Here is a 26,745-nt window from a genome sequence, read left to right as displayed (position 1 = left end):
AGACAGAGTGCAGGACTCCTCCCCCCACCCACATGCTGGGTATGCCATGCCCCCATCCCCACTCCACACAGGTGAGGGAGGAAATGCTTCCATTGGGCTGATGGGCAGAGGGATGAGTGATGTGAAAAAATGTTATCAGGTGTGGTGAAGAGGGGGAAGGGAACAACTCCCCCCCAAGTCCCTCTGCCTTTCTTGTAGTGAACTCTGGGGGTGGGGGTTGTGGAGGGTGGCCACGTGCCCACAGAGTGCTCTGTGTGCCATCTTTGGCACCCATGCCATTGAATTCTCCATCACTGCTCTAGATAAATTTTGTTATTTTTTCTAGCTCTATAGAGTAATGCTTTGGAAGTTTTGTATGACCCTGAATAAGTAAACCGATTTAGGTAGTATTGAAATTTTAATTGTATTGATAAGCTCCAACTATGAGCAATTAACTTAAGTCCCTTCAATTATTTGGTATTTCTGTATAATGTAGTTTTATTTTTATAATTCCTATTTATAGTTTGATAAGAAAACCCATATCAATTTTAGATTTCCTGTTGTAATTTTGCATGAAATTTCCTCTTTCTATTGGGTTCTATTGGTAATATACCAAAATATTGATGATATATGTTTCTTTTCTATCTTGCTACTTTGCTAAAATTTTTTCAATTGATTTTAGTTAAATCTATAGAATTCTCTAAGTAGATCATGGTATCATCTTCAAAACGCAATAATTTTGACTTCTCTTTGCTTATGCTAATTTTCTAAATTTATTTTTCTTCTTTTGCCAAAGGTAGTATTTCTAAGAATTAAACTAAAGTAGTGATGGTGATATCTTTTCTTTAGCCCTTATCTGATTCAAAAGCTCTCTACTCAATCACATATAATTTGGTTCTTGGCATTATATAGTTATTATTTATTGTAATAAATAAGGAAAAGCCCATTTTTCCTATTTTTAAAAACAGAAACGGCTATTTTGTCAAAAGCTTTTTCTAGACCTCTTGATAAATCAAATGATTTAAAAATTATTTTTGTTATTAATGTGGTCTATTATATTTATAGTTTTCCTAATATTGAACCAACTTTACATTCCTGGTATAGTCAACTTGATCATGATGTATCAACTTTTTAATATGTTATTATAGGGGCAGTTAGTGGCTCAGTGAGTGGAGAGCCTAGCCTGGAGACCGGAGGTCCTGGATATCAGTCTAGTCTAGCCTCAGATTCTTCCTAGCTATGTGACTGTGGGCGAGTCACTTAACACTCATTGCCTAGTCCTGACTACTCTTCTGCCTTGGAACCAATACTTAGTATCAATTTTAAGATGAAAGGTATATATATATATATATATATATACATATATATGTATATATATATTCTTTTTATATTTATATCTATTTATATATTATATATATATTCTTTGCTTAACTTTTTTAGCTTCTTTGCTAATATTTTTTTCAGTATGTATTGATAATCATTAGGGACTTTGGTCTGTTGTTTTTTTCACTGCATCATCTCTCCTTAAGCCATATTTATATCATAGAAGGCATGAGGAATTTGATGGAATTCCCTCCTTCACTTTCCTTTTCTGTTAATCTGGGTATAAATATTGATCTGTTTTGCTGGCATGTTATTGGGAAAATGGTTTCCGATAAACTTTTACCTGGACTCTTACAAAAGCCTATTAATTATTTCCTAACTCAGGTCTTGTTCCCACTCAGTTGTCAAATTCATCTTCCTGAAGCACAATATATAATCTTCCTTTTCAAAAAACTCTAGTAATTTCCTGTCATCTTCAAGATCAAATCTTGTTTGGCATTCAAAGCCCTTTCAGTCTTCTTTTATCATACACCCATTTCCCATATGCCCTGTGATCCAGTTACGCTGACTGGCTTCCTTGCTGTTTCCCACACAAGTCACTCCACACATGACCCCAGAACATTTTAACCGTCCCTCTTGCCAATAAATGCTCCCATTCCTCACCTCTGCCTTCTGACTTCCTTTAAGTCCCAGATAAAATGCATCATGGGATGGATAGGGTGTTCAGGGAAGACTAGCATTTCTGGTGTGACGGCTTGCTGAGCCCTTTTCAGGGCTGCTCATCCACTTTTTGGTGTCTTTTGATCTTTTGATCCAGCTCTCACCTGTGACTCTAAGAAGTTGTAGCAAGTGCAGTGGCCACATTCCATATTCACATTTTTTAATTTGAAAATTGTAATTTAATTAACTGATTTAGAATATTTTCCCATGGTTACATGATTCATGTTATTTCCCAACCCCCATCCTGTAGCCAATGAGCTTTACATGGGTTTTAACTGGGTTTTATATGTGGCATCAATCAAGACCTATTTCCATATTATTGATATTTGCACCAGGGTGATCGTTTATAGTCTACATCCCCAATCCTATCCCCATCAGCCCAAGTGATCAAGCAGTTGTTTTTCTTCTGGATTTCTGTTCCCACAGTTCTTTCTCTGGATATGGATAGCATTCTTTCGAGTCCCTCAGAATTGTCCTGGATCATTTCTTGCTGTTAGTAGAAATGTTCATTACATTCGATTGTGCCACAGTGTATCTATCTCTCTGTATAATGTTCTCCTGGTTCTGCTCCTCTCACTCTGCATCACTTCCTGGAGGATCTTCCAGTTCACATGGAATCCCTCCAATTCATTATTCCTTTAAGCACAATAGTATTCCATCACCAACAGATACCACAATTTGTTCAGCCATTCCCCAATTGAAGGGCATCCCCTCATTTTCCAATTTTTTGCCACCACAAAGAGCACAGCTATGAATATTCTTGTACAAGTCTTTTTCCTTATTATCTCTTTGGGGTACAAACCCAGCAGTGCTATGGCTGGGTCAAAGGGCAAGACAGTCTTTTAAAGTCCTTTGGCAGTGACCACATTCCAGTAAAACCATCTTGGCAGATGGACTAAACCAGGTTGAGAGTAAACTATGGGACACAAACGCATTGGTGAGTAAGAGGTGTCTACTTCCAAGCATGTGAAGATTTCTCCTGGTGGAATGGGTTAGAGTTTTGTCTTAACATTGGAGTTCAAAGAGTCTGGAAGAGATACTGAGGCTGATGACTTTGTGATACTCTGCTTTACTTCAATCCAATTCATGCACAAATCAAGATATCACCCCATGATGCAACACCAATCAAAACACATTTTCTTCTTTTAAATCCTTACCTTCTGTCTTAGAATCAATACTATGTATTGGTTCTGAGGCAGAAGAGCAGTAAGGGCTAGGCAGCGGGGGTTAAGTGACTTGCCCAGGGTCACACATCTAGAAAAGTCCAAGGCCAGACTCCATCTTCTTAGGGAGCCTTTACCAGTCCCACCTAATATGATCACCTTCCCTTTATTATTTATTTTCAATTCATCCTTTCTCTAGTTTGTATATAACGATTTACATGTTGTCTTCCTCCTTAGACTGTGAGCTCCTTGAGGGCAGAGATAGTTTTCCTCTTCCTTTGGATTCCAGGCATTTAGGGCAGTGTTTGGCACCTCATAGGCATGTGATTCATTGAAAAACAATTCTTTTTTCCTTTTTGGTGTTGTCCATTTCATTTTCTCTTCTGTTTACAAAAAAAAAAGGTTAATTGTTTATCTATTTATTTATTTTTTTCCTCCAAAAAACAATCCCTGGTTTTACTCATCAATTTGATGAAGTTTTATTTTTATTTTATTAATCTTGTCTTTGTCTTTCAGAATCTCTATTATTTTGTTCAGTTGGTATTAAAAAAAAATTCATTGCACGTTTGTAGCTTTTAAAAACTCCCTTGGCTTTCTTTTTCCTCTTAGCTACTTTCCTCCTCCTGCTTTTAGCCTCCAGTTCCAGTGCACTTATTTTGAAGCCAGGGTTAGGTGGATAGTCTGCTGGTTTTTGATGTCATCAAGGTTTCAAACACACACACACACACACACACACACACACACACACACACACATGTGCGCGGAATGAACAGCCTTTTAAAATGACATAATTTCCAGAGGAAGTTGAAATAACATCCCATTAAAACGGGGCCCCATCAGCCCATCTAACCCCTGCAGGTTTTGTTTTTGCACCAGGAAGTTTGGCAATGGTTATGGCTGAAGCCAGGATCCTCTCTCCTGGGAGTTGCTCTTTTTGCTGAAGCAAGAAGTGTGTTAGTTCTCTCCATCTGGTTGCCCCTGCCCACATTTTCCCTAATAGTGGGTTAATTAATAAATAGGCAGTTTTTTCTACTGGAAGCATTGACCCTAAAAGTATACTGTAGGTCCACAGTCAAGTTGAGGTCTATGCTTCATACGAACGCCAGAATTTAGGAGGAAACTTAAACTAGAGAATGGTAGAGCAGGAAAGACTTTAGAAAAGAGACTGACAGACAGAGCTGGTAGGACTTCAGAACACCGACTATCAGAACTGGGAGAGGCCTTAGATTTAGATCATATATAGATGGGAGAAAGAAGGGTATGCTAGTAAATATTTAATAACCAGCTGGGGTGGGGAAGGGTGTTTGTAGAATATACTTTTTTTTTTAACTCTTACTTTCTGTCACAGTAAAAACACTCAAGACAGAAGGGCAAGGGCTAGGCAGTTTGGGGTTAAGTGACTTGCCTAAGGTCACACAGCCTGGAAATCTCTGAGGCCATATTTGAACTCAGGTCCTCTGCACTCCATCCATTGGGCTACCTAGCTTCCCCCAGAATATACTTCAACCCCCCCCCCAAACCTTATATTTTGTCTTACAATCAATACTATGTATTTTTTCCAAGGTAGAAGAGCAATAATGGGTAGGCAATGGGGGTTAAGTGATTTGCCTAGGGTCACATAATTAGGAGTATATAATAAGGTCAAATTTGAACCCAGGACCTCTCATCTATAGAAATGAGGAAGTTATACTAGATTACTAGATGTTCTCTAAGGTTTGTTTTGTTTTCTTCCTTCCTTCCTTTTTTTTTTCTTTTCTTAAAAGTTAATCAGAATTCAGAAGATCTGGGTTCCAATTCAATCTCTGGCATCTACTATTTGACCTTGAGTAAGCCAAATCTCCTTAGGGCTCCCAGGTAACTCTAAGACCAGGAATGGCTATGCTCCATCAGTCTGCTTCCTCATAAAAAATTTCCTACTGATTAAATCATAGCTCTTATCTTAGATCCCCTTTAACCACTTCTCTGCCTCCCCCCCCCCCCAACACACACACAAAGCTGAGACAAATATATAGATTTATTAAGTGCGTACTATGTGCAGGGGACTATACTAAGATGATATGACAAAGCAAGGATCACAGGCTCAAGAGCTGAGAAAGATTCTAGCTCTACTACTAAAAAATTCTCATTTGAGCCTCACTAAAATCCTGGGCAATAGATGCTATCATCTCCATTTTACAGATGGGAAAAATGGAGGCACAGAAAGATTAAGGAGATTTCTCAGGGTCACATAGCCAGTAAACCTCTAAGGCCAGATTCAAACTTGGATCTATAAAGGATTCTAAATCCAGCATTCTAATCCAGCCATTTGTTTTCAGAGCTGTGTACTCCTTGAGGGAAGGTATGCTTTGGCATTCAAAGCCCTTCATAACCTAGCTCCTTTATTCCCCACCATGTTGTTTTTCATCCTTCATTTCTTTTGAATGCCAATGACAACCTGATGATCGATGACTTGACTTCTTGGTGAACTGGATTTAAGTAAGGTAGTTTTATAAAGTCCTTAGCTTTACTCTTTTTCCCAGAAGGAATGAAGTCTGGTGGCAAGAGAGAAGTCAGGATGACAGGCTGTAGTGGATGACCATGGCCATTTTTGATCTCGGATCAAGCTCTAAGCACGACACAGTGCCTCCTTCAGCTGCCTTCACACCCAGGTTGTGCCCAAGTACCCATTCCACTAGGGGAAGTCTTCACATCAACCCTACAAGTCACTGTTATCCTCTGCCTGGTTTAGTCCATCTGTCAAGCCAGTTTTCCTGGGGTGTGGCCACTATACCTGCTCCAGCTTTTTGGAACCACAGGTGAGAGCTGGTGGCAGGTGGACACCAAAGGTGGATGAGCAGCCCAGCAACCCATACACTCCCCACTATGTGCACATCAATCAAATCAAACATTGGCCTTCAGGCTGTTTTCACCAACAAGACCCTCCACTTCCGGGCTCATGCATTTTCCCGGGCTGTCCTTCCTCTGCTGAGTCCACTGACCACGCTGGCTTCCTCCTAAATTCCAACGAAAATGCCCTGTCCTACAGGAAGCTTTCCCTAACCCCTCAATTCCAGTGCTTTCCTCTTGTTAATTATTTCCTGTTTTCCCCATATATAGCTCCGGAGAGTCTAAAACGGCCGTATTGCCCAACGCCGTATATCCACGTGGCTAGGAGAATTTAAGACCCCCTGCTCTTGCCTCCCTCCCTCCAGACTCTGGCCTCAGCCTCAGCTCTCAAGTCCCTGCTCTCCCGGTTGCTAGGTAGATTCCAGCTCTTGGAGCTCCCGCTGTCTCATTGGCTGCAGGTGTTCAACTTTTGCGCTGGGAGGAGGCAGAGGACTAGCCGAACGCAGGTAGCCCGTCCGGCCCTCCGATTGGCTCTGAGCCTGCGGCATCCCCTGAGGATTGGCTCCAAGTGGCCGCCCGGATGGGCTCCCTTATTGGTCACCAGGTACTTTGAGCTCTCTCCTCCTACCGTCCATGTCGCTCGTCTATTGGTCAGTTGTCCCGAACCTGGCCAATCCGGCAAACTATGACCGTCCCAGAGGAGAGGGAGGGGGTTCGAGTGCATTTCATTGCCCCCAGCTTTGGCCTCTTAGGTCCTGCGAGGGCTTAGCGCGGGCCTCCTGATCCCCCTTGGGTGGAGGTCGCGTGCGCGCCAGTCCCACGCCAGTTCCCCTGCTCTAATATCTTCCATGGAGCAAAGTGGGGCAAGGGTTGCAGAATTCCCAGGCGGGGTCGGGGGGTAATGCCTGGGCTTTCCCTTCGGCGGCAGCCACAGGAGATGAGGGGGCCAGGGAAAGGGGCCTGCAGCCTGAGTAAATGTGGGTCCTTCACTCCCTCCTGACCCCCCCCCCCCGGGTCTCTCCAAAGCCCCCCTCGCCTAGCGGCTTCCCCCCCCCCCCCATCCGGTAAGCACTCCGGATGCCTCCCTCAGCCCCCATACCCATCTTCCTAGCTTCACCATCCCTGAAGGACTACTGTCTACCTAAGGCGTTACAAATCCCACCTTTCCACACTTGTACTTCCCTTTCCCCCATCTTCCTACTTCCCCAGGAAACCTCCTCGCCCAAGGGGGGGGGGGGCTAATGAATTCCGGTCACCTTTCCTGATTTGTCCTTACCCACAGGTCAGTCCCTTCCCCTGGCTTCCCTGAACCCTCGTCTCCAAGAGTCCCAGCTCCAGGCCTCAGTTTCCTCATCGGTAAAATGAGGGGATAGGACGAGGTCTTTGAGGGCCTTCCTAATTTTAAACCCAAGCCCCTTATTACCAGGTTAGTTTCCCTCAGTTACTCAGGGACCCCTCCTACCCCCAACCCCACATGCTAGGATGCTTCAATCCCCACTCCTACCTTTGACCTGTACAGATTCCTGACCTTTAATCCACTCTTCTCTGTCCTAACTCCCTTCTAGAAGTCACTCTCTTAGTCTCCCCAGCAGTTTTTGCCACTGGAATCTCTCACTCCACATCCCTCTGGCTCTCAGGAATCTTCCAGCCCCATTCTTCCTTTCTGGCACTCCCCTGAGCCCCATTTCTCCCCACTCTAGGTCCCCAGTCCACTTGTAGTAAGTACTTTCAGTAAGAACTTCGGAGTCGTTAAACTTCAGGATCTTTATGGGTTTGTCGCTATCCAACACCCCCCTCCCACAAGCCTGCCCATCCCCCTTCTACCCACTTGGACACTCCTAGGGGGGAGAGGGTGGGGGCCTTCGCCAGAGGAAGCCAAGAGGTTCAGCCCCCAACCAGCCCCTCCCTTCTCTTGCTCCTGCCCCTCCTCCTGCTCCTGCTCCTCCTCCTCCGGGAGACCAGCCTGCAGGTAGGATTCTGCTTCCTTCTTAGCTCCTGTGTTTAGAAATGTGACCTGGGGGTTACTTAATCCCCGGCAGTCCTGGACGTCCTAGGCTCCCCGCGTCTCTGTCCCAGAGACATCAAGTTCCCGGCTTGAGTATTTGGGAAGGGAGTCGGGGAAACTCCCGGGGGGCCAGTTCCTCGCCCTCCTCACCCTCCCCCCTTCCCCCAGGTAGCTCCCAGCGCCTGGAGTCCTCGCACAGCCAGCGCCCATTCCCGGGGGTTATCCTCTCGGGCCGGTGCGCCCGTCCTGGTGTTTCGGCTTCGACCAGTGGGCCCAGTGGTGAAATGGGAAGAGCCCGGAGGACCCCGAGCCGGCTTTCGAGCCCCAATCCGGAGCCCTGAGCCCAGGAGCCTCTGCCGGCGGCCGCTTGGGAGCCAGAGCCGTGGCTCTGCGCGCGCTCAGGACGCAGACTCCGCTGCTCGGGATTAAGGCCATGCCGAGCAGGATGGGGTCCAAGACGAACGTGGGCCGAGAGATCATCCGCATCAAGGCACACTACAACGGGTAAGCAGGCGGCCTCCGCCACCCCCCCCACTCCGGGGCATCACCCCTCCCATCCTGGCGAAGTTGGCGTCTGTTTACTAGGCAGACATGGAAAGTTTGTCCCCTCTCCTGGGCGGGTGCTTTGGTAACAAACGGGGGGGGGGGGGGGAGGGGGCGGTGTAACTAACTGGCCGGGAGAGGGGAGCTGTCTTTTCCAAGTCTTCCTTTTGCGATAACAACGAGATCGACTTAATGAGCAGTAAACTGTAGCCAGTCTCGGAGTTCAACTTTTTCTCCTGTATCTTAGAGTTACAAAATGTAATTCACTGCAGTGACTCATTAACGAAGAATTCGGGGGCCTGGGCTCCGGGGAAGAGAGCTCTAGCTAGGCGAGGCCCAGCCAAGTGGCCGGCCCTACCTGGGAAATGGGGCGAGGATTTTTAGAGCTGGTCATTGTAGGGCCAGACCTGTTTCTCCTTTTGCAAGGATCCAGTAAAGAGCGCAGCAAACCTAGGAAAAAGTGAGCCATTAATCTTGGAGAAGCAGCTTAATGTGCCTTGAAGCCCCGAGTTCAAGTTCTGACTCACACATACTGAGCCCAAGTCTCAAACTTGACCCTCGGGTCCAGGCAGCCCTAAAGGACTATTAAATTGCCAAGAAGGGGGCAATCCACCCATGATCCCAGGAAGGTTTGAGGAAGATACCAGTGCATTGCTTCTGCCTTATTTAATAAAAGTGGGCACCACTGAGGGCAGGGTAAAGAAGGGCCCCATTTCACCCATAATCTTCGTGTGTGTGTTACTCCTGGTTACAGATTTCTATTTATCTACAACTGAAATCTCTCCTCCGGGACACCTAGAGATTACTAGATTGCCCAGGATCACATAGGCTGAACTTAAACCAGGTCTGCCTGACTCCCAAGGCATACACAGCTTTTGGCAGTTAGGTTAGCATTTAGCACTATTACCTAGGTTGTACTCCTGGAGAATGCTCTTAAGTCATTAGGGCTCAGAGAGAAGATTTAGGAGTTATAGGATCTGGGTTCAAATTTTGCCTTAGACAGTGTATAATCTTGGCCAAGTCATCTTCAGTTTCTCAGCCTTCACTTCTTTCCTTTGTCAAATGAAGGTGTTGGACTGGATGACCCCAAGGGTCCCTCCAGGTCTGTCCGAATGTAGGTTCCTGCTAAGCTAGATTCTGTACTAGGACCCTGTTTGCATTCAAGCCTCCCTCAAACTCAGGGCTTCCCCAACCTTTTGGGCCAGTTACTGTCCAGACCCCCCCCCCCCCCTCAGAAACTTGATTTTTAAATACATAAAATAAAATTAAGAGAATTTCAAAGGAAACCACTTATATTGAAATAGTTATAAACAAACAAACTGCCTAAATTTATGGTCCCTGGGTTAAGAGCTCCTAATCTCTGTTCTACTCTCTTGAATCTCTTGGGCCTTTGATTCAGGACCCTCCCCCCCCATCACCCCCCATATGTCATTGACTAGTTAGTTCACTATTTAGCCAAGCTGGCATATAGGAGAGATTTTTTTTTCTTTTCCTTTCCTCACTTTAATCAGGGAGGAGAAGGATAAGAAATCCATTCCTTGCAATGCAGTGAAATTATCCGGGTCTGTAGCCTTCCATTGGGTTAGATTTCACCCTGACTGGTCGGGGATTTGTTGTCATATTTTAGCCAATGAATTTAACCCATGAATTGAATCCACCCTTCTTTAGCAGGTAAAAAAAAAAGTCCTTTCATTCTCAGTCACTTTCTCATTTTTGAAGTTAATCTAGAACTTTCGGTTCTTCCAAGTCCAGGAAACCAAGTAGCAGGTTTCTGGAGAGAACACCTCTCTGCTGAGAAGGTTAAGAATGTGAAAATAGTATTCATATTTTTTTGTTTGTTAAAGTCTCAGCTTGGTATTTGACCTGGAAAAAGACAGAGGAAAGCTTCTTATCCTCTTAGGAAAAGGGCACAGATCTTGAAGGGCTCACATTTTGATCCTGTCATTCTCCTTAAGAAATAGCTTTCTAAAGTTAGACTTTGCTAAAACTTAAAAAAAATGTTCTGGAAATGTTTGGGGACCCCCCCCCAATCATTACTTTAAAAAAACTTATTTTCTGTCTTAGTATCAAGTCTTCAAGTTCCCCCTCGGACACATGCTGGCTTTGTGACATGTTGGGCAAGTCATTTAATCTCTTAGCAACCAAGCCAATTCTCTATGATTATCCTTCCTTCCTTCCTTCCTTCCTTCCTTCCTTCCTTCCTTCCTTCCTTCCTTCCTTCCTTCCTTCCTTCCTTCCTTCCTTCCTTCCTTCCTTCCTTCCTTCCTTCCTTCCTTCCTTCCTTCCTTCCTTCCTTCCTTCCTTCCTTCCTTCCTTCCTTCCTTCCTTCCTTCCTTCCCTCCTTCCCTCCTTCCTTCCCTCCTTCCCTCCTTCCCTCCTTCCCTCCTTCCCTCCTTCCCTCCTTCCCTCCTTCCCTCCTTCCTTCCTTCCCTCCTTCCCTCCTTCCTTCCTTCCTTCCTTCCTTCCTTCCTTCCTTCCTTCCTTCCTTCCTTCCTTCCTTCCTTCCTTCCTTCCTTCCTTCCTTCCTTCCTTCCTTCCTTCCTTCCTTCCCTCCTTCCCTCCTTCCTTCCCTCCTTCCCTCCTTCCCTCTTTCCTTCCCTCCCTCCTTCCCTCCTTCCCTCCTTCCCTCCTTCCCTCCTTCCTTCCTTCCTTCCTTCCCTCCTTCCTTCCTTCCTTCCTTCCTTCCTTCCTTCCTTCCTTCCTTCCTTCCTTCCTTCCTTCCTTCCTTCCTTCCTTCCTTCCTTCCTTCCTTCCCTTCCTTCCTTCCTTCCTTCCTTCCCTTCCTTCCCTTCCTTCCCTTCCTTCCTTCCCTCCCTCCCTCCCTCCCTCCCTCCCTCCCTCCCTCCCTCCCTCCCTTCTGTCTTAGAATCAATACTAAGTATTGATCCAAAACAGAAGAGCAGTAAGAACTAGGCAGTGAGGGTTAAAGGACTTGCCCAGGGTCACACAGCTAGGAAGGGTCTGAGGTCAAATTTGAACCCAGGACCTCTTGTTTCCAGGCCTGGCTCTTTTATTTTTTAATTTAATTTTATTATTATTTTTTATATTATATATTATTATTATTTAGGATTATGTTTCGTTGGAGCTCCCTAAATTGAGGAAGTTGTAAAGCTGGTAAGATGAAAACAAGAATGTATTGGCTGCCACCATAGCATGTAAATATTTTGAATCTGAAACTGATGCCTTTTTTTTGTTCTTTTTTTTTAATCTCAGCCACTGGCTCTTAGTAGGGTCCTAATCATGGTGTGCTGGAGGTAGCTTGAACCTGTGAGCATTTCTACCCAGGAAGTCAGCAAAGCCACATGGGGCTTGATTTCTTGTTGGTTGATTGTCCTGGGGAAAGTGAAATCTCAACAATAAGAATGCAGCTAACCCACCTAGATAGAGCACTTCTTGGGTGCCTGGCTCTGTGCTAGGGGCCATTCAGGTTATTATTATCCCCATTTTAGAAATGATAGGTTAAGTGGCTTGCCCAGAATCTGATCCTATCTGGTCTGCATTTATTAAGCACTTTCTGTATGTGGAGATATAATGAAGACATTCCCTACCCTCAAGGAGTTTACAATCTAAGGGAGTAGGGTGGGGGAAATGATCAAACAAAAGGAAGCTGGAAAGGGAGGGCTGGGGTGGAGGACTTCAGGGGATAGCTGCCAAGGGGGCATTTTATTTCCTGAAAAAACAAACAAACAAAAACAACAGCCAGGGCAGCAGATGCAGAGTGAGCCCCCAGATTGTTTGTTTCTGCCCTCTCTAAAGGAAGGCGTTGGGAGGAATTTGGAGCTCTCCCTTCTAGCCCTCCTCTGAGGGGAAAGGAGGCTGAGGGAGGTGGCCTCTGTCAAAGCTTGGTGACAAGAGGCAGTATTTGAACTCAGATCTTCCTGACACAGGCCCATTGCCCTCTATGCAGATTAAGCTGAAATAAGTATCATGTCTACATTGTTTGGGGGAAGGAGAGCCAGTTGCTAAAACATGGGCCAACTGGCCTCTGATCTTTTTTCCTTTAAAAATAAAGAAAAGCCCATTGATTGTGGTAGTTTATTGACTGAGAGGTATGTGCAGTGGCTCCAGGGTTGGCCTTGAAGCCTGGGAGACCTAGATTTATCCCACCCTTAACACCTATCCTGTGCCTTACCTGGGGCCAGTCACTCTTAGTGCCCCAGGTGAGATGTGGTGCTAACCTGCTTTGGTAGAGAGTGTTTCCTCACCTGGGAGTTCCCTGATTCTACATTTACACCCTTGAAATCTCTAGTCCATTCCCTGTCCTGACTCATACTTTTAAAAATATCCCCTTGCTTTCTACAAGGGCTGAGGGCTGCTAGGCAACAAGAGCAAGGGATTTACTCAGGGTCACATAGCTAGGAAGTGTTTAGAGTCCTTATTTGAACCCAGGACCTCCCATCTACATGTCTGGCTCTTAATCCTTGAGCCACCTTGCTGCCCCTGTCCTGACTCATTCTTGTGAATTAAAACTTCTTAATGTCAAGTCAAAAGAAAGGAGAATTGGGTCCTGCCTCCCATCCCCAGTGAGCAAGTGTTCATCTCACCTGTGCCTCGGTTTACAGAGAATGGGAATAATCATAACTGCCTCACTATGACAGAGGAACAAAGAAAGCAGGGTGTAGAAAGCTTTTATCAAGCTCTGGGGAAATGCTGCATAACTTTATTGCAATTATTTTACTACAGAAGTGAGAAATTGAGTGTGTGGAAATTTATTTTGTCAATAAACATTTATTAAGCACCAGCTGTATATCAGGTGCTGAGCTACAGGGTTCAAAGAAAGGCAAAAGACAGTCCCTGCTCTCAGGGAGCTTTCAGTGTAATGGGAAAGACACCATGCAAACCACTGGGAACAAGCAAAATATAGGCAGGATTTAGTAGTGGTGATCAATCCAGAGACTAGCTTGGTGCTAATGAAATTTAGACTTTCACTGCTGGGGGAAACCTGGGTGAAGGAAGATGATGCTCACTGTCGCATTTAAGGTTTTGGAAAGCCCTTGATAGATTGGATCTCACTGGAGCCTGATGCCATCCCTGCTTGGTACAGTGTCTCCATTTTACATATGAGGAAACTGAGGCTTACAGAGATGAAGTCACTCAGTTAGTGACTGTCACAGGTAGGAGAGGTCCTGGCGGTCTGACTGAAGTTGAGCCTCGTGCTCTAGCCAGTATACTAGGCTACTTCTGGGGCTGGGGAGGATGGAGAAGGTCCCAGAGTTGCTGTCTACCCTGGGTGAAGTTATCTTGGAGTCGTCAATCCATTGACAAGGCTCTTATATCCCAGGCACCATGCTAAGTGGTGGGGCTACAAAGTAATAAATGGATGAGAAAGCCCTTATTAAGTGCCTACTGTTTGTGAGGCATTGAGGTTATCTATCAGTAGGAAAAGGAGTCCTTGCTCTCAAGGGGTATATATATATACCTAGTAGACATTGGCTGGATAAAATTAGACCAGTCCTCATCAAGGAGTTTATGCTACTTATGTTGGGGGAGAGGAAAAATAATATATAAAGGTAAATAAAAGGTAAAAGGTAAAAGTCAGTTATTATTAGGCACCTACTATGTGCCAGGAAGAAGGCTTAGTGAATAGAATGCTAAGCCTGGAGACAGGAAGACCTGAGTTCAACTGTGGCCTCTGACACTTCCTAGCTGGGTGACCCTGGGCAAGTCACTTAACCTTGGTGCCTTAATCTAATCCATCAGAGAGGAAAATGGCAAACCAAAGATAGTTGTCAAGAAAATTCCCTGGCCAAAGTATGGTCCATGGGATCACGAAGAGTTTTGGACAGGACTGAATCAACTGAACAGCAATAATCTATTAGTGTGAAGTGTGGGGAGAGGGAAAATGCTGTCCCTGCCCTCAAGGAGCCCACAGTCTAATGGGGGAGACAAGTACAAACAAGGGTAAATTAGAGATCCCAGGCAGAGGGAAGGCACTAGAATTAAGGGTTTGGGGAATGGAAGGGAGCCAGTGGAGTTAGAGAGCATTCTAGGCATGGGGGAGAGTCAGAATGCTTTGGATTCAGAGATGGAGTGTCTTATGTGAGGAACAGCATGGGCAGTGGATAGAACGCCAAGCTTGGAGTCAGGAAGACTCATCAGCTTCCTGGGTTCAAATCTGATCTCAATAACTGTGTGACCCTGGGCAAGCCACTTAATCCTGTTTGCCTCAGTTTCCTCAAAAATGAAAACAAAATGGCAAACCACTCCCGTATCGGTTGCCAAGAAAAACTCCCCAAAAGAGGGTCCCAAAGAGTCAGACACAACTGAATAACAACCACTGCCAGGAACAGCCAGGTCAGTGTCACTGGATCTGAGTTAGGGGGCAGGGGTGTGTGGAAAGGAGAGAGTGGGGGAAGATCCTGGAAAGCCTAAGGAACACCAGAAGTTTCCTGAGTGACTTAGCCAGACCTCAGGTGCTTAAGGTAACCTCGGAGGGGAAGGCGAGAGATGATGGTCCTTGAGTGATTAGAAACAGCACATTTTAATGAGTAAAAAAACCTCCCCAACAACCAAGAATTCCTTTATGGAGCTGCTCCTAGGGGAAGAGGGTGGGGCTTTCTGGGTAGCTGGGAAGATAAATGTCCCATCTGAGATAAAGCAGTTAGAGGCTGTGTGGAGGCAGTTCTGCAGGGCTATTAATTATTCAGGTAGCTCCTAAATAATTTGTATGCCGGCTGCAATTAGAGCTTGCTTAAAATCATGTGGTTCAATTCAATTCATCAGCCCCTTCTCCAGTCCCTACTTAGGGCCTAGCACTGTGCTAGGTGCTCAATGGATGGATGGATGCTGGGTCTTCCTTTGAGGCTCCCTCTGGGTGGGAGGGATTTCTCAATGCAAAGGTAAGCCCAACCCATGGCATTTCCCTTCTCTTCCATCCCTCCCATAGCCAGCAACACACACACCTACACTGGAAGGTATAATTATATACTTGCTCATGCTATTCTCTTTGAAATATGCTAGGCTCGGTTTTGGAGGGGGAGGAACATCTCTTGGACTTCTAAGTAAGAGCTGATTTTAATCCATAGATCCGAAATGTCAAAGACCATCTATTCTAACCCTCCTATTTTAGAGTTGAGGAAACTGAAGCTGTGGGAAGGCAAGTGACTTGCCCAAGGTCACACATACAACACAGGTATAAATGTGAGAGGTGGATTTTAAAGCAAGGTGTTCTGACTCACAATTCGTTGCTTTTCCCATCGATCCAGTTTTTTGGCTTTCTTTGCATCTCTAGGACTTAGCATGGTGCCTTGAATATAGTAGGTGTTTAATATTTGTTGATCCAGATGAGACCAACAGTTCAGACCAAGCATTTATTAAATGCCTCATCATCTATAGGATAGAGAAGCATATTGGAATGGTCCAGAAGATTTGAAGTGAGAGGACCTGGGTTCAAATCCTACCTCTGGCACTGGATGCCATCTGTAGAATGAGGGGCTCAAACTGGATGGCTTCCAAAAGGTCTTCCCGCTTTAGATCTGTGGAAGCCCCTGTTAAAGGGAGTCAAGTCTCCCTTGTCTTATTCTGGCTGGGTAGCTCTTGTGCCTCAGAGCAACTATCTAAAAGATTCAGAATTATCTCTTAATGGCCCAATCCAATTCATTTTTCTACATCCTTTTCCTTTTTAACTTTCCTAAAGCCTTTGAAATCATGGATCACTCTTTTCTCCTTGCTACTCTTTTTTTTAAACTTTACCTTTTGTCTTACAAATATTGGTTTCTAGGTAGAAGAGCAGTAAGGGCTAGGCAGTGGTAGTTAAGTGACTTGCCCAGGGTCATATAGCTTGGAAGTATCTGAGGTCAGATTTGAACTCAGGTTCTCCTGTCTCCAAGGCCAGCTCTATATCCACTGAGTCACTTAGCCACCCCTGATACTCTCTTCCTCTCCTTCCCTTCCCTCCTCTTTCTATTTCCTTCTCTCTCCTCCCACCTTTCCATCCTCTTTTGTCCCTCCTCCCTCCTGGCTCTTCTATACCTCTGTGACCATTTCTTCCCAGTCTACTTTGTTGGATCTTCATCCATGTTGTGCTGACCAATCTTCGGGGGGCAGAGACTCCCCCAAGGTTCTATCTTGGGCTCTTTTATTTCCTCCTCTCTATTTCACTTGGATGACCTACAAGGGCCATTACTCCTATTCTGTATATGATTTTCTGCTCCCAAAGGTTCTGTCACTTTTCATTGAGTTCCTAGATCTCTCCTTGGGTCCAAAGAGCCCCAAGTTTTGATCCTCATTGTACAGTGCTGACCCAGGCTGTCTTCCCTTCCCTCCACCTCCCTTTCTCCAAATACCAAGACTGGATGTTCTCAGAGGAGAGAAAGATGCACCACTGGTAAAAAGAGACATTGATGTCGTTTGAATTTGTCGGGCATCCCAGAAAATCGTACACCTGGCATTTGTAGCCCTTCCCAAGTCCTCTGGCCTGTCGTGCCTTTGCTTGGGCTGTCCTTCATGACTTAAGCCAACACTTTTGTAGGCTCTGCCTTTCAGAGTCCCTAGCTTTGTTCAGGGGGATTCAGTGTTGCTAGCCTCCTGGCTGTTCCTCCAATATGACACTTCATCTCCTGGATCCAGATATTTTCTTTGGTTTTCCCCAGTCTGGAACATTTGCTTTCTTTATCTCTGCCTCCATTCAGTCAACTCCAGTGACTGCCTTTTACCTCCAGAATCGAATATATCTGCCTGGCATTCAAAGCCCTTCCTTCTAATCTTTCCAGTCTTTCACCTTCTTCCCCATCACCAGTGACACTGACCTTTTGGCTGTCCCACAGACAAGACCCTCTATTTCCCACCTCCAAGCATTGTCTCTGATGCCTTCTGGTTTCTCTGTCTAAGATCTTACCTCCCACAGGAAGCTTTTCCCATTTCTTAATCTTAATGCCTTTTTCCTGAGATTATCTCCAATTTATCTTGCATGTATCTTGTTTGTGGCACAATAGGCAGGACTTGGAGCCAGGAGGACCTGAGTTAGAATCCTGCCTTAAACACTTAATAGCTGAATGAATCTGGGCAAGTTTTCTGAGCCTCAGTTTCCTTATCTGTAAAACGTGAGCAATAATAGCACCAATTTCATAGGATGGTCAATGAGATAACACATAAAACCCTTTGCAAACCTTAAAAGTGTTTTATAAATGCTATTACTACTATGATATAGTTGTTTGCATGGTATCTATCTCCCTCGTTAGACCATGAGCTCTTTGAGAAGAGGATTTATTTCTTGCCTTTCTTTGCATTTGGCACAGCACCTGGCAGACACATAGACCTTGATTTGCCTTGATTTAAGATATAATCCCTTCCAGGAAACCTCCTCTGATTTGCACCCTCATACCTCCAGGATGGTGAATGATCTTTTTTTTTCATCCAGTTATGCTTAGAAACAGAGGATCTGGAAGAGACCTCACCCAACCTCATTTTACAGAGGAGGAAATCAAGGCCAGAAAGAGAAAGTGATTTGTCTCAGATTTCACATTTAGTGGGAAGGGGCAGAGATGGGAATTGGATCTAGGGTCTCTGATGCCAAACGCAGCAGTCTTTCCAACTGGCTTGAATATTTTTTTATTGCTAAAATTTGATGAATAGCTTTGGGTTGTTACATCTCCAGAAATTCTTCTGGTATCCCTCCTCTTCTCTCTCCTCTCCCACCTAATGAACAAATAATATTGTTTAAAGAAAAGAAAGAGATTAAAAATAAGTTTAAAACAATGGATACACTGACAAAGGCTGAAAATATGTATAATATATATACAAAATAAATATACATATACAGCTCATACACACAGAAACTTGTGTTATGTTAATTTAGCCGGTATATAGTTGGTTAATGCCTAGTTGTTTGTAAGCTGTGTCTCCCATTAGATTGTGAACAATTTTTATCTCTGTATCTTCAATGCTTAGCACTTTTTTTTCAGGAAGAGAAGCACCATAATTTAGCTAAAAAAACGAATTGTCCTTCCCTTCATTTCTTGGATTTCAAAGGAGTTCCAGAGGCATTCCCAGACATTCCATTCCACTCTCTAGGTTAGAAGGAATCTGGCTGATGTAAAATCCGATTCCCCTAATCATTCACTCCTTTCAGTAACCATAGTAACTTGCCTTATAGTAGGTACTTAATAAATGTTGGCCAGATTGATGGGACTCCTAGACGTCCCATCTCTGCAAAGGAACGGAGTAGGAATGTCTTCTCCTTTAGGACCAGAAATCCGGTCTTTGTAATTTTGAAACATCCTCTTTATTTTTATTATGGTTGTTCTTTCTGTTTACACTCATAATCAATGTGTATATTGTTTTCTTGACTTTGCATCCGTTCACATAACTCCATGCTTCATTGTATATCCATCCATCATTTTTACAGGGTAGCATATTCCATTCAATACTTATTCCATTGAATTCCATTTATTCCAATGGAATTCCTTTTAATGAAATAATTTTATAAGGAAAACATCCCAACTTCAGAAATCTACAGGGAAGGAATTGTAGCCAATTTACTTCTCTCTGGATCTCAGTTTCCCCATGTGTAAAATGAAGAGTTGTTCTAGGTGAGAGGTAGGGTTTTCTTCAGCTCTAACAATCAATAGCAGTTAGGAAGGTTCCGGAAGACATGACTAATTCATCAGAATCTGCATGGGTCGAACCCTAATATCCAACCCTCTGACCCTCCTGAATCCAGATTTTTAAGTCTCTTCCCTACCAAGTTGGCTCTTCTCCCTTAAGGGAAGTGACTTTTTAGGAAGGGAAATACCATGAATTAATCAAATACTAATTGGCTTTCCCTTCAAAGATTTCAAAGAAGGGAGTTCCCAGGGTATTCTTAGACATTCCACTCCACCTTCTTAAGTTAGAAAGAATCTGGTGAATTTGTAACATCAGATTCTTCCAATTACTCACTCTTTTTCTGTAGGCGCCCCTTTTTCTCCACCTTGGGGAAGATCAGGGACCATAATTGCCAAAGGAATGCAGAATAATATTTATTCTTACATCAGTCAATCAACAGGCATTTATTAAACCTCTTATTTTGTTTAATATTTGAAGATTAGTGAATGAGGTGAATAAAATTACTGGTTTGCAATTGAACAAAGGAATTGGGATCTGCTTGTCTTCTTTAGATTCGATGAAAAACTTCCTTGGGAAAATTCCATTAGAAGAACTACAATAAGGATGAGATTGATATATTTCTTTCTGTTAACATACTTTACAATTTCTTCTATTTTTTCAATCTTTGGACTTTTAAAATATTTCTTGTTGCTTCCTAGAGTCCTTGACTTCTGTTCAGTCCATTCTCATTTTCAGTGTTTTGTACCTCTGGTAAAATGCTGTAAATTCCCTCCCCAGTTCCTTCTTCCATAGCTCTCATTTCTTTCTTTTTTAATTTTTATTTTTAAACCTTATCTTCTGACTTAGAATTGATAAGACTTGACAGAATTTTTAAACCTTTATTCCTTTTTGGAATCAATACTGCTCAGTGGTTCCAAGGCAGAGGATATGTAAGGGCTAGGTGATTGGGGTTAAGTGACTTGCTAGGGAAGTGTCTGAGGCTAGATTTGAATCCAGACCCTCCAGTCTGCAGGTCTGGCTCCCTATCCACTGAGCCACCTAGTTGCCCCTCTCATTTCTCTTCCCTATTTTCCTCTAGTGTTTTCATTTTATTAATTTTATTTGAAAAATCATTTTTTAAAGCTCTTTTAAAGAAATCTTGCTTCATCCCAGTTCAAGTTCGAGTCAGTTTTGTCCCCTAGTTGTGTTTTCCTCGGAGGCATTGCTTGTCATTCTCTTCGGTGTCTACTTTTTGATGGTGAGGTTCTTTTTTAATCTTGTCCTTTCTTCTTCCTGCTGACTTGACCTGAAGGCTGGGCTCTGCCACACTTTTGGAGGGAAAGTCTTGGCTGGTCATGTTGCTGCTTTCTTGGAGTATTGAGCTTTAGGTTATTCCAGAATCTCAGGAGAAGCCCAGGCTGGGGACCTGAAAGCTTTCAGTGCTTCCAGAGTGGTCCAGTCCAGGGCAAAGTCTAGTTGCTGCCCTCTTCGTCTGAGTTCTGCAAGTTCCTGACCTGCGTTTAGGTCTGAGCTTATTGCCTGTCCCCATTTAGACTTGCTAAACTAGGTTTAACTCTGCTAAACTATCAGCTGGCTAGAAAGCTTTGCTAGTTGACAGGGTGAGAAATTCAGTTTCGGGATTCCTGCCTTAATTATTCCCTTGCAGACTACTTCACTCTGGGATAATTAGTGTCCAAGGAGGGCTTTGACTTCCCAAGACCAGGACTCTATCCACCGGGGCCTCACTCAAGTCCTTTATTTCCAGCCTCAGTTTCCCCATCTGTTATATTGGAATAATAATAGCAGTTCCTCTCACCGGGTTGTGATGAGGATGAATAACAAATAGAAAACATTCTGCAAACTTTAAATGTTCTATATAAATGTTAGCTACTGTGGCCCATTCCCACACCCTTTGGATCTCTTCCTGTGGGTCTCCGGATTTTGAAAGCTTTTCATTTCTTGTCCTTTGGAGAAGATGAGCATCTTATATGGAGGTGCCTGTCAAAAGCAATGTTTTCAGTTTCCATGTGTTGTTATTACTCTGGGTGGTGGTTTTGCCACTGACTCTGTGCTTTGGGTAAATAATTTGGTGGGCTCCTGTTACCTTGTTTTGATGAATCATAAAAATACCAGTGCCTGGACCTTTTAGAGGAATTTTGAAAGTAAACAAGACTTCAAGTTCTTGGTTTTTGGAGGAAGGAAGTCTGATAAGCACAAATCAGCATGGTAGGAGATCCTGTAACAGTTAAAATTTAGGGGAGACGGAGGCAGGTAGAAATTAGTTTCTCTCTGCAAGGAGTATTATATTTTTTAGAGGTTTATTAAGGATTAAGGATTAAAGAAAATACAGCATAAGGAAAACGTGCCTAGGCCAGAGGCCTAGACAAGACCTCACCTACATTATGGAAAGAGCCACGTCTGCTCCAAAAAGAGAGAGAGCTCAAAAGCCTTTGTAATCAGCTTAAGTACTTTCTTGATCTCACCCACCTCAGAATATCGTGGGATTACAAAGCATTTTGGGGAAGTGGAGCAAGGGCTTGTGGGGATTGAAGTCCAGAGTTCAAATCTCAATTTTACAATCCTCTGAGGAAGGGAAGGGAAGGGAAGGCAGGGAGGGAAGGAAGTCAGGATGGAGGGAAGGGAGGAAGGGAAGGAAGGAAGGAAGGAGGGAAGGATGGAGGGAAGAAAGTAAGGAAGCTAACTGTTCATAACTTTAAAAATAAAAGAAAGCAGGTGACACTAGAGCATCTAAACTCCTTTCCCACTTGCCCAAATGTTGTGTGTGGGCAGGAGCTGGGATGGCCAGAGCAGCACCCATACCAGTAGCATCTCAGGTCCCGCAGAGGCTTTTGATTCATCCACTGAGCCACCCAGCTGCACCCATTTGCTATCTTTCTAATGCCTTATTTGATATTGATATTTGTAGTTGAGGTTTTTTTGGTTTTTGCTTTTATGGTCAAAGAAATCTGGCAGTGAAAAGTGCTCTATTTGCTAGACTACTCTAGTCAAAGATATTGCACATAATAAAGGACCACACCGGTCTTTAGATAGATTAAAATGTCTGATTTCAGATTGATTTAATCCAGATGTACTGTGTTGAAGACAATTTCATAAATAATAAAGATTATGACAATTAAATAAAAAGTTTGTGGCATCTGAAGCCTTTCAGAATCTGGTTCCTGCCCACCTTTCCAGACTGATGCCACATTACCCTCCTTCCAGCCTTTCTGGGCCCTCTGCTGGTCCATCTCCCATTTAGTGGGTTTGGGCCACCTGTCCCTTAGACCTGGACACTCCTCTGCTGACTGCCCAGTTTTTTCTCCATTTAAGGTCCACTCTGTCAGGCTTTTCCTGAGCCACCCTTCTCCCTCCTATGGAAAATATTCTATATATGTCTCAATATTTGCTTATGTGTACTGTCTTGTGCTATTGCATTCTCCCAGAAGAATGTAAACAACTCCCAGGGAGGGCAGGGCCTGTTTTTGTCTCTGCAACTCCCACACCAAACATTGAGCACAAATACCTGGCCTCCTCTTCCAGAGAACCTAGAAAAGCTCTTTTTACAAAGTTTACAAATAATAAAATATTATTAGAAATAGTAACATTTTATTTATTTAACATTCAATAAAATTTTTTTGAGTTCCAAATTCTCCTTCCCACCCTTCCTCTTCCTCCCTGTGTAAGTTAATGCACCTGAGAAGATAAGCAATTTGATTTCCTTCCTTCCTTCCTTCCTTCCTTCCTTCCTTCCTTCCTTCCTTCCTTCCTTCCTTCCTTCCTTCCTTCCTTCCTTCCTTCCTTCCTTCCTTCCTTCCTTCCTTCCTTCCTTCCTTCCTTCCTTCCTTCCTTCCTTCCTTCCTTCCTCCATCCCTCCATCCCTCCTTTCCATACTTCAAATCACCTTTGTAATTCTTTTTTTATTTAGCTCAAACCCACTCTTTTCCCTCCCTCCCTCCCTCCCTCCCTTCCTTCCTTCCTTCCTTCCTTCCTTCCTTCCTTCCTTCCTTCCTTCCTTCCTTCCTTCCTTCCTTCCTTCCTTCCTTCCTTCCTTCCTTCCTTCCTTCCTTCCCTCCTTCCCTCCTTCCCTCCTTCCCTCCTTCCCTCCTTCCTTCCTTCCTTCCTTCCTTCCTTCCTTCCTTCCTTCCTTCCTTCCTTCCTTCCTTCCTTCCTTCCTTCCTTCCTTCCTTCCTTCCTTCCTTCCTTCCCTCCTTCCCTCCTTCCCTCCTTCCCTCCTTCCCTCCTTCCTTCCCTCCTTCCTTCCCTCCTTCCTTCCTTCCTTCCTTCCTTCCTTCCTTCCTTCCTTCCTTCCTTCCTTCCTTCCTTCCTTCCTTCCTTCCTTCCTTCCCTCCTTCCCTCCTTCCTTCCTTCCTTCCTTCCTTCCTTCCTTCCTTCCTTCCTTCCTTCCTTCCTTCCTTCCTTCCTTCCTTCCTTCCTTCCTTCCTTCCTTCCTTCCCTCCTTCCCTCCTTCCCTCCTTCCTTCCCTCCTTCCTTCCCTCCTTCCTTCCTTCCTTCCTTCCTTCCTTCCTTCCTTCCTTCCTTCCTTCCTTCCTTCCTTCCTTCCTTCCTTCCTTCCTTCCTTCCTTCCTTCCTTCCTTCCTCCCTCCCTCCCTCCCTCCCTCCCTCCCTCCCTCCCTCCCTCCCTCCCTCCCTCCCTCCCTTCCTTCCTTCCTTCCTTCCTTCCTTCCTTCCTTCCTTCCTTCCTTCCTTCCTTCCTTCCTTCCTTCCTTCCTTCCTTCCTTCCTTCCTTCCTTCCTTCCTTCCTTCCTTCCTTCCTTCCTTCCTCCCTCCCTCCCTCCCTCCCTCCCTCCCTCTGGTTGATTAGTGAATGCTTCTTCTGGTCAATTGCCTGTGAGGCTTAATAAATACATATTGAATGACATCACTGGGGAGAAGTCACTTATGGTGATCACCTTCTATCTTATCCTTGTTGCCATTAAGAGGATCTCCATGGTCTTGTAGAAACTGTTCCAACTGGGGTGGGGATGACAGATGGCTTTCCTCTGATGGGAAGTCTGACCTAACATGGAGTGGAGAGTGGACTGCAGTAGGGAGAGCCTCAAGACAGGGGCTGGACCTGGGATATCATTAGTTTGAGTTGCCTACAAGCTAAGAATATTTTTTCACAATTTTAAATAAAATTAAATGAATGTTTTACTGGGCAGTTCTAAATTAGGCAGCAGTTAGATTTGGCTCTCAATGGGAAGCCAGGTGGCTCAGTGGATAGAGAGCCAGGTCTGGAGTCAGGACATCCTGGGTTCAAATCTGACCTCAGATACTTCCTAACTGTGTGACCATGGTTAAGTCACTGGACTCCTATTGCCTAACCCTTAGCACTCCTCTGCCTTAGAACCAATACTTCTAAGACCTAAGGTAAGGGATTAAAAAGTCTTGCCCAGGGGGCAGCTGGGTAGCTCAGTGGATTGAGAGCCAGGCCTAGAGACAGGAGGTTCTAAGGTTCAAATCTGGCCTCAGACACTTCCCAGCTGTGTGACCCTGGGCAAGTCACTTGACCCCCATTGCCTAGCCCTTATCATTCTTCTGCCTTGGAGCTTTTGACTCCAAGGTAAATGTTTAAAAAAAAAATGTCTTGCCCAACCCTTCTTAATTCCAATGCCTTCCCTCCATTAATTTCCTCCCATGCATCCTGTATTTAGCCCTCTTTGAGTCTATTTGTTTGTATGTTGTCTTCCCTTTTAGATTGTAAGCTCCTTGTGCCCATTCCCTCTTTTTGTATTGCTGACACTGTCGATTGAATCAAGGGATGATTCTGGGGGTAGATATTCCACCTGGAAGCTTCCCTAGGTCACTTTCCAAGACTTTGACACCTGATTCCTTTCTAGGTCTAAACCAAAAAAACCCAACAAAATGGCAAACTTCTTTGTCTACCTGCCTACTCTTGTCCATTGTTAGGATCATAGCTTTTGAGTAGGTTTCTCCAGGGGACCTTGCTCACACTCCTCATTTTCCAGCCTCCTTACTGCTCCTGGCACAAGAAACTGGATGTTCTGCCTGGACATTTTTAGTGTAGAGCTGTCCATCTTGCCAGGAACTCTCCCTGCTCATCTCCATCTCTTGGCTTTCTTGTCCTAAGCTATAATCCTACTTTCCACTGGAATCTTTTAAAAGAAATTCTCATATTCATTTTTGTAAGCGAGTAGTCTCATAAAACCAAACTCCCAAATCATATACCCAAATAAACAAGGGATAAATCACGTGTTTTCTTCTGGATTTCTACTCCCATAGTTCTTTCTCTGGGGGTGGAGAGCATTCTTTGTCCTAAGTCCCTCAGAATTGTCCTGGATCATTGCATTGCCATTAGTAGTAAAGTATCACAGCTGATCATTCCACCATATTGCAGTTACAGTGTACCATGTTCTCCTGGTTCTGCTTATTTCACTCTGCATCAGTTCACAGGTCTTTCGAGCTCTTTCTGAAATCATCCGGTTCATCATTCCTTACAGCACAAATAGTATTCCATCCCATCATAGTCCACACTTTGTTTAGCCATTCCCCAATGGAGGACATCCCTTTATTTTCCAATTCTTTGTCATCACAAAAAGTGCAGGTATAAATATTTTTGTACAAATAGATCCTTTCCCATTTTCTGATTTAAAAAAAAAATCTTTCCTACCTTCTATCTTAATATCAGTCCTAAGACTGAAGAGTGGCAAAGGGCTGGGCGATCAAAGATTAAGTGACTTACCCAGGGTCACACAGCTAGGCAGAGTCTGAGACCAGATTTGAACCCAGGTTCTCCCAACTCTAGACCTGACTCTGTATTCACTGTCTACCTAGCTGCTCCTCTTTCTGATTTTCTTAATGCTGTGCCTTCCTATTTGTTGATTGCCTCCCGTTTCTCCTGTATAGACTTTGTATACTTCCTTGATGTCTTTCCTCTTAGACAGAGCTCCTTTTTGCCTTTGTATACCCAGCACCTAGCACTGTTACACCAAGTAGGTCCTTAATAAACAATAAATGTCCAAATAGGGATTGGAACTGGACCTGGAATTTCACTGGTATAATCAAATCAACAAGCATTTATTAAGCTCCTTCTATGTGTGGAGTTCTGGGCTGTAGAGAATGGTGGCATTGGGAATTCCCTTGGGAGGAAATGATTTACTAAAGAAAGTTGCTTCTTTACAACATCACTGAGAGTTTATTTTTTATTTTTAACCCTTATTTTTTGTTGTAGATGATACTAAATGTTGGTTTTAAGACAGAAGAGCAGCAAGGGTTAAGCAATGGGGAATAAGTGACTTGCTCAGGGTCACATAGCTAGAAAGCATCCGAGGTCAGATTTGACCCCAGGACTGGTGCTCTATCCATTGAGCCACCTAGCTGGCCCCCCTGAGAGTTTTAAGAGACTTGCCCTGGGTTCTGGAGTCAGTGTGTTTGAGAGATGTGATTTGAACTCAGATTTTCTGGGATCTGAATGAGGTTATCAGTTCACTCCATTTCACAGTCAAGAACTAATATATATATTTTTTCTTTTTAAACCCTTCCCTTCCATCTTTTAATCAATACTGTGTATGGGTTCCAAGACAGAAGAGCAGTAAGGGCTAGGCCATGGTGGTGAAGTGACTTGCCCAGGGTCACACAGCTAGGAAGTGTCTGAGTTAAGATTTGAACCCAGGACCTCCCATCTCTAGACCTGGCTCTCAA

General features: G+C 44.2%; 1 protein-coding gene across 5 annotated transcripts in view; it reads left to right on the top strand.

Moving 5' to 3' along the window:
* Window positions 1-26,745, top strand: part of PRKCZ (protein kinase C zeta) — a 251,095-nt gene that overhangs the window by 12,726 nt on the left and 211,624 nt on the right. The window contains exons 2-4 of one of the 5 annotated variants that reach the window (XM_056795988.1): window positions 5,708-5,980; window positions 6,470-6,615; window positions 8,185-8,520. In XM_056795988.1, the coding sequence (XP_056651966.1) occupies window positions 8,450-8,520 (71 nt within the window). In that variant the 5' untranslated portion in view covers window positions 5,708-5,980; window positions 6,470-6,615; window positions 8,185-8,449. Of the gene's footprint in view, window positions 1-5,705; window positions 5,981-6,469; window positions 6,616-7,112; window positions 8,521-26,745 lie in introns of those variants that run through there. The other 4 variants (XM_056795989.1, XM_056795990.1, XM_056795987.1 and 1 more) reach the window with 4 other exon arrangements.

The sequence above is a fragment of the Monodelphis domestica genome, chromosome 4 (assembly GCF_027887165.1).
Source record: "Monodelphis domestica isolate mMonDom1 chromosome 4, mMonDom1.pri, whole genome shotgun sequence".
Lineage (NCBI taxonomy): Eukaryota > Metazoa > Chordata > Mammalia > Didelphimorphia > Didelphidae > Monodelphis > Monodelphis domestica.
The sequence above is the reverse complement of the archived record's forward strand: the minus strand, read 5'-3'. Positions and strand labels throughout refer to the sequence as shown.